The following is a 7,971-nucleotide window of genomic DNA, read 5'->3' as shown; positions in this document are numbered from 1 at the left end:
TTCATCCTGACGCGGGTCCTGGTCCCCGCCTGGATCATCCTCTACTACGTGAAGTACCACGTCATGGTGCGTGCGGCCCCCGAAGGACGCGTGAAGAAGGGGGTTCAGGGAGAGTGGGGGGAATCTGGGTTAAACCCCGTAAGAAGCTCTGAAAGCGGGGGGCCAATGAAACGAGCAGGTGCCTCAGGGGTTGTATGAACACTCTGGTTAAGGTAAAGTGACTTCCCAAGGTCTGGTCACCGCTTGTTTTTCCTTGCTTGGGTGCCACACGTAGGAGTTTTTTGTGATCTTTTTGGTGGTGACTGGCTTTGACCGTGCTGCTGGAAAGCTGTGTCTTAATTCTTGCTTTCCTGGAGGAACAGTGACCCTGGGGGTAACCAGACTGCGGCTGCTGGTGTGGGGAAGGGGAATGGTCAGTGCACTTACAACGGGACAGACCTTCCACTTCTACAGTCTTGCCTGGCTTGGGAGCTGTAATTTTATTAACCTTGGGTATTTCTTCAACTAGGGGAAAGAACCCGGCTTAATGAGCCTTGTATTCAGTAGAGGTTGTGTTTTAGAAGGGTCCTTTTCCCCATTTTGCAAATCCTTTGTATTTCATCTGGGTAACACTCCTTTTTCTTTACCTTTTTCCTCTGTTCTTCCCCTTCCCCACTTTCAGAAAACGCCACATGGTGTCGTTATGTCAAATCCACGGATATTCCCAGTAAGTCCGTTAATACTTGTTTTATCTTTCAGCTTTGTAAAACAGGCAGAAAAGGGGTGACGGTGACTTGGGGAGAAGTGTGGGTTATGCAGTAGCTGTGCAGGGAGAATTTCTAGATGGATGAGCTTGATAACGGTGGTCAGGCTGCCTTGGAGCAGCACAGTTCCAGTATTTTTGAGCAGTTTTCATCTTGTCCTCAGAGCAGACAGTCCCTGTTTCAGTGGTAGTGGCAGACCTTCGAGTACCTGGCTGACAGCACCGTGCATCCTGGGCAGAAAAGAGAAACGTTCCCTCATGGGAATGCAAGCATTCGTCACCGTGCAGTACCAGCGTCTTTGTGAAAGGGTTTGGGTGTTTAAAGCCTCTGTGAAAGCGTGATTAATAATGCATGGAATGACAGAGAGGAGCGGTTCTGCTTCTCCTCGCTGACAGGAGTGGTGATTGTCAGAAGTTGGGAGGAGTTTGCCGCTGAGCGTGTCGGTTCTGCCCTCACAAGCTTGGTCCCAGGCGTCCGTGAAGGTCCCCTGCACTCAGACGTCCCCAGAGAGATCACGTCATGCCATCTCAGCTTGGGATGAGTTTTATGAAGTGGAGAGTGTCAGACTGTTTGGTCTTTACTGTTTTCAGGCTGCTCTGAGCCATTACTCGTTGATTGGTGTAGCAAGTCAGTGGGCAAATATTCCCGTAGAAGTTTAGCTCTGCTCTTTCTGACAGCTGCACATTTTTTGCGTAACACCTGCCAAATTGTGTTTTAGCTGAAATAAAATTATAAAACGTTCCATCCCTAACAACCATATAACAACATACAGAAAGTCAAACTGTGCGCCTCTGACTTCAGCCTAAGTATTCACTTGAGTTAGGTCAGCTCTGTAGGCCAAGACAGCACTTGAAGCTGTAACAAACAGCAGTTGGGCCTCAGCTTGATTTTTGAGGGATTACGTAGCTCTTCATGGGTTACAGGCCATGGGTTTGGAGACTCACTTAAAGCTGCGCCGTGTTGAAGGTGGTTAGGCAGGGCTGTAAGTCCAGTATACATTTTTAAAACAATGGAGTCTCGAAATGTTTCGTTCCTATTCTGTAGCTGAAAAGAAAGGGGTAAAGCAAGTACAGATTTCAGATCATTTGGCTGTAATGTTATTTCAGCATCCTGGGAAATGCTGAGTGAATGAGAGTGTTCTGAGTAAGTTGTAGAAAGATATTTTTCTTTTTTTTTTTTTTTTTTTTTTTGTCTGGAAGTGGGGACAGTGACAGCTTAATTGACAGACTGTGCTGTGTGAAGGCAGAGACTGAGGGTACAAGGAAATGCTCACCATGATCTCTCATTCCATCAGGGGGACAGAATTTTAGAGACAGGAGAAATTATTCCACCTCTGAAAGAAGAACCCGATGAGCACCACTGATGGCTAAAAGCTGATTTCCTCCTTCAGCGAACAAGGCGAGAACTGCAGTTTCTTTATCTCTATAGACTATAAAACAGTCTTTATTCTGCATCGCCTCAGCTTTTCTGTCATTTACTTTCTCCTTAGTCCACATTATTCCAGTCGCTACTCATACAGGAGTTTCTTTTGCCTTTGGTGAGCTTTATTGCTGAGGCCTGGTGATCTCCAATCCCCCTTCCTCAACTTTTTATCTGACCTTATGAGATCTGGCAGCAGGACAATGTGGGCGTCATAGTAACAGGAGAGACGCTGTATGTCCCAGGGGACTGTGGAGTAGTCTGCTCAAAGGAAGGGTGTCGTGGTGAGCTCCTGCACACCCACACCACGGCTCTCCTCTTCCAGTCTAGCAAGCCCTTGTCTACCAACCAGTTCTGACAGAGACTTCCAGTGAAAATTAAGCTTCTGCCTCTGTCATCCCACTTCTCTGCCAAGAGAGGGTAGCAGAAGTGGCACTGCTGCCAAATTCTTTACGCTTCCTTCTCTGTCTTCAGCCCTTTCTGAGTTGGAGTCTTCCTGCCCTCACTGGCCCCACATACCTGGGACACTTCATGCTGGGGAAGACTGGCCTCTTGATGAGCAGGGAGTTGGAGTGAATGGTCCTTATGGATCCCTTCCAACCTGAGATATTCTATGATTCTAAGTATTTTGGTGGCCACTTTGGGGATAGAAATGGTTAAACAGCAATCCAAGGGTAACCTGAGGTACGTAAGGGGAGGGGCTGGGGCAGAAGTCCCTCATGACCTCATGGAACCACATGTGACCAGTATAGCCAGTGTTTGTGAGGTCAAGGTAACAGGCAGGAGCCCTCCTGCTGTGCCTGGGGGCAGCCAGACCCCTCGTAACCGCTCTGACAGGGACTCCCACCAACAGGGCCATGGCCAATGCAGGGGTGAAAACTCTGCTGCAGTCGAAGGAGATCAGGGAGGCCATGGACCCCACATCGGGCACCCATGCTCAGCCCGCAGCCCCCAGGCCCCTGCTAGGCCCAGGAGCCCCCCAGGCCCTCGCCAAGCCCGCATCCATCTCTTTCCTCGGGTAAAAGGCAGCTCAGGGTGGGATGGCAACTGGGGAACCAAGTGGAGGGGCAGTTGTGTGCTGTGAGAGGGCAGTAGGGTCCTCCAGGTCATCACTGGGAGGCTCTGGAGGGGGGCACTGGGGAAGCATGAGGGTCCCTGGGGTGGCCTAGAGTCAGCAGGGGCTGTTGGGGGGCACTGGGGAAGGTAAGAGAGTCGAGGGGGAGACTGAGGAGTTAATGGGGGCTACTGAGGGTTATCAGTGGCAGCAGGGGGGTGATGGGGCTAGTAGAGGGGTTGTGGGGGCCGCAGGGGCGCTGAGACCTGTGCTTCCTTCCCATGGCCATGGGAGTCCCTGACACACCTCTGCCCCACGGTGTGTCAGTCCCCCCAGCACGGAGTTCCCCAGGAGCGCTCCTCCCCCAAACTGCTGCAGCCTGAAGCGAACCTTCGCCTGCACCAACTTGCTGCTGCTCAGCCTGGCCGACCCCACCGCCACCGCAGAGGAGGAGGCGTCCCCTGGCCCTCGCCTGCACATGCCTGGCCCCAAAGCTAACACCGAATCCACCGCCCCACTGGTGAGTGACCGCTGGGGATGCCCCTGACACCCCCACCCCACTAACGAGGGACTGGCTGGGGTGCCCCAAGATCCCGCTGCGCACCTCTGCAATGCTTGTGAGGAACTGGGGACTGTGACATCTCCTGAGGACACCCCATACCCATGGGGATGCCCGATACCCCCAGGGCTCCCAGATTCCCCCAGGGAAGCCCTGACACCTCTCCTCCTCTAGTGAGGCCCCTGCCAGGACTACAGGGAATTCGTGGTACCCCCAGGGTCCCATGGACGTCCCCACAGCTCTGGAGCCACTCCTGATCCCCCTCGTCCCTAAGATGTGGGGCCCAAGTGGCTGTTCTAGGCCACAGACTCAGTCCCAAGTCTCAAGGACTGGTTGGGTGTCAACCCGTAGAGCCTGTCACATGGGGCTCGCGATTGCCTGGGCATTCGGGAACAGATAACCCTCCCTGGGTAGAGGGAATGGATACCTCTCCCTCAAACAGGGAGGGGTTTGACTGTTACAACCCCATCAAAAAAGATAATAAAGGACACGGAACGTGTCCCGGCACAGTTACAGCAGGAGCATTCATCACCACCGCCTCGCCTGTCCCACTGAAGAGGACAGCACGTGGCACTGGGCGAGCAGGAGGAGCACCCACCCGTTGTAAGACACCATACCGCTGACAGCGTGCTGGACGTGTGCAACGAATGTGCGTCTCTACAAATACAGTGTGCCTCTTCCCTTGCGGGGGATGCTGGGCCTCAGTTACACTTCGCAAATTCTTTGACTCTCATTTCCCTCTTGCGCTAAATGTGGGTGATGCATTAGACAATGAAACCAAAACTCTTCTGGGTTTGTACAATATTATTCCCTTAAATGTCCTCTGTGTTACACGCATACACCATACACATATGGACACGCAGGAGTACATCTTCTACATAACTTTCTTTTGAGATCCCTACTAGCTAAAAAAATCACTCTGGTCAGTGGTAGATATGTAATATATATTTAGTCAAGAGTTACATTTCTTTGCACCTGTCTTGCTGCAAAAAGCCTTCCATCACAACGGCTCAAGGACGCATGGAGGAAGACCTTCTCCCAAAGAGGTGATGGACCATATGCTCTGGGCCATGACTTTCAGTCCAGCCCTTTGCAGAGCCATCAGGACCTCCTTGCTCCTCAGGCTGCAAATGAGAGGGTTGAGGACAGGTACCAGAAAAGAGCCACTTGCCAGTCCCAAGCTAGGTTAATTGGAGCAGAGCAGGAGGTAAGGATGGAGGGAAGCACTCAGTAAAAGCTTGGTGTCTTGGGGAAACGATGACTGGAAGATCCTCGAGTGGTTGAACACGCTAGCCCTTCCTCCCTCACCTGATGCACCTCAAGCAGGAGCTGCTGGTTCCAGCACTGGCTGCACGAACTCGGCCAAGAAGCATCCCTGTGCATCCTCCAGTGCTCATCAACCCTGGGTGTGCCATCCTTCATGCTTGGCTGGCTGGGTCTGCTCCAGCTCAGCTCCCAATTTCTCCCACCCCACAGGGTATCCCTTTTGTGTACTAGCTCACGGCCAGTGCCAGGCAAGCTCATTAACCAGAGGAGGAGACACTGAGGGTATGGAGCCATCTCACCAGCGCTTGTGTCTATGCTGACATGCAGTGGAACCCATGAGGATTCATCCAGCGTTTGCTTGTTGGATCTTAACTGTGCAAGTCCACGGGGCTGGACGGGCTGCAGCCTGGGGTGCTGGGAGAACCGGCTGATGTTCTTGCAGAGGTGCTGTCAGCTGTGAAAAGTCGCGGCGACTAGGGGAGAGCCTTCACGACTGGAGGAAAGCAAGTTTTGCACCGTTGTTGAAAGAGGCTCAGGATGACCCAGGCCGCTACAGGCCAGCCAGCTTCACTTCAGGAAAAAACATGGAATGAGTCCTTTTGGAAGGCATGGCAGGTGGAGGAGATGGTGGGGAACAGTCTGCATGGCGTTACACTGCCTGAAAGATGCTTTCTGTGATGACGAGGTCTGGTCAGGGCAGAGCGGTGGATGACACCTTGCCTTCAGCGAGGCTTTCAGTGCTACTAAGGCATTCGTTTCCAGGAATGCAGTTCACTGAAATATTGATGCCTCTGCTGCGTCAGCTGAATGTTTGGTTTTCTTTGTAATCAATGACAGAAATTGGAACTTACCTGGAATAACAGGAACTCTTCGTCTTTCTCCATTGCTCATAGATGAAGTTGTGATGCCCAGTACAAATTACATACCTCAGTTTATCCATTTAAAATGAGGCGATGTGAATCCCAGTTCCTGTGACTTCCTAACAGAATGCGCTGGCATTCATCCACTACTTGAAATTGCATTGTAACTGGGCGAAGTTACTTTTATATGTTTATTCTCCAACTAGAGAGGGCCAAGCTGATAATGTGATTTCAGCCAGGAACTCCCCCGTCACGCCAGAAGAGCTGTGTGTCAGCAGCTAGTTCTTTCGTTCCGCGTAAATACGATGTTGAAACCCACACCGAGTATGCAGTGACTGCACCACTCCTTTCTTCGCTCAGTACTATGCAGTCATACTTCTCATGTCTCAATTAATAATCATATGCATAACAAAAGGGGATTAATTCAGTTGCCCACACGCAAGCACGCAGAGACTTTTTAGGTGCTTTGAGGAGCCTTCCTTGTCTCCAGCTGCTACTTGGTAAGGTTGAAGATATCGAGGATGAAGGCACCCAATACGTCTCGTGTGACGTGTGGCAGACCTGCGTGGATGTCTCCATCACCCGAATGTATCTCATGTGGCACCAGATGCCAACGTGCAGGCATGGAATGGTGTCCAAAGGTGTCACTGTGAGCTCTCGTTCCAGCTAACGCTCAGTAGTTTAGATGGTGATAGGTCTCACCTGAAATAGCTACCATGGTATACCCAGTGGTTTCTCTCTAAGCCCAACTTCACCCATTCCCCAGGGGATCCTGACAAGTCTTGCCCTACAATGGGCAGGGGAACCCCACTGGCCATTTTGGGGTGCTGACCCTGTACGCCCACGCAGGGCCAGGTGCTGGGATACCTGCCCTGTGATTTCCTTGGGGGCTGGGGGAGCTTCGAGCCCTGCCATTTCGCCAGTCCAGGAAACCCGCCTGTGAGTGAGGGCGGCGGGGGACTGCCCTTCCCCTGGTCCAGCCCTGAAGAGCAAAGGAGAGCTGCTTCTGCAGCCTCTAGAAAAGATCTGTCTGCAAATTAATGCATGGATATGACTAGCAGTTGCATCTTTCGGAGAGATGAATAGAAGCAAAAGCTATCTGCCTGGATTTTGGTCCCTGCATCATCTTTACAGAAGACTGACAGGTCTCCCAAACGCGTTGCTATCACAGCTCCCCTCAACTGCCTGCACAGAAAGCCTTGGGTCTTCTTTGGGGAGGGGCCAACAGCCTAAAGAGAACATTTCCCTTGTTAAGCAGCTGTCCATTTAGCAACCGTTAATCCCCCCTCCAAAGGCAGTGGCACGAGCGATGCTGCTTTTGCTGGAACAACGACCATTTATTTCACATCTGTGTGTGATGTGCCGGACCAGCGTAGCCGATTCACATCTGGGATCCCCCTCCCCGTTTTTGCTTGTGACTCTGGGAGGGGAGCACCCTTGCACCCCATGCTCAGCAGGTGCTGCATGAACTGCTCCCACGTCTCATATCTGGGGTGGGAGAGTTTGAAGGTGCTTCTTAAACAAGTGAATCTGGCAGCATTGGGACATCCATGAACTCGAAGTGGGGGGATTTAGCACCTCAAGTGTTGGTGTTGCAGCAGCTGGGGGCTGCAGTTCACAGGGGAGAGCTTTTGGGACGGCCAGTGCGGCTCCCGCGGCTGCACAGCCATGCTCTCCACCTCCCCGCTGGCGTGGCTCCTTGCGATCCGAAGCTGAAGCGTGGCTGCACATCGCCTGGAGGGCTGAGGCAACTCCGTGCCAGTTTCAGATTCGCTTCATGTGCTGCCAGCTCATTAAGAGCTGTAATTAGCCAGGGTTCAGCGGCTCCTTCCAAGGCAGCTGGGCAAGCTGTGTGGTGGGAAGGCCAGCTTTGCTCAGCCCCGGGCTTGTGATCTCTGTGCCGGCAACGCCCGAGCCCTGATCCTCCATCTCCCGGTGCCGGTGTCTCCCCTGGGGAGCGACTGGGGACCGCTCGGCCGCAGCGCCCGGACACGCTCCGGGGCTCACGTAGCCCGGGAAGAAAAGGTGTTTTCCGTTTGAGAGCTCAGGACCGCGCATCTCGTCCCCCGT

General features: G+C 52.7%; 1 protein-coding gene across 1 annotated transcript; it reads left to right on the top strand.

The window, feature by feature from the left end:
* Window positions 1-3: 3 nt before the first annotated feature.
* On the top strand, window positions 4-2,106 carry NDUFB6 (NADH dehydrogenase (ubiquinone) 1 beta subcomplex, 6, 17kDa; the record flags this gene model as incomplete). The annotated part of the gene is made up of 3 exons (XM_010290511.1): window positions 4-66; window positions 662-706; window positions 2,038-2,106. Coding segments are annotated over 3 exons (177 nt in total), but the record flags the coding sequence as incomplete, so codon positions are not given.
* Window positions 2,107-7,971: the final 5,865 nt, after the last annotated feature.

This window comes from Phaethon lepturus, unplaced genomic scaffold (assembly GCF_000687285.1).
Source record: "Phaethon lepturus isolate BGI_N335 unplaced genomic scaffold, ASM68728v1 scaffold28667, whole genome shotgun sequence".
Classification (NCBI taxonomy): domain Eukaryota; kingdom Metazoa; phylum Chordata; class Aves; order Phaethontiformes; family Phaethontidae; genus Phaethon; species Phaethon lepturus.
Note: the sequence above shows the minus strand (reverse complement) of the source record. Positions and strands in the feature narration are given on the sequence as shown.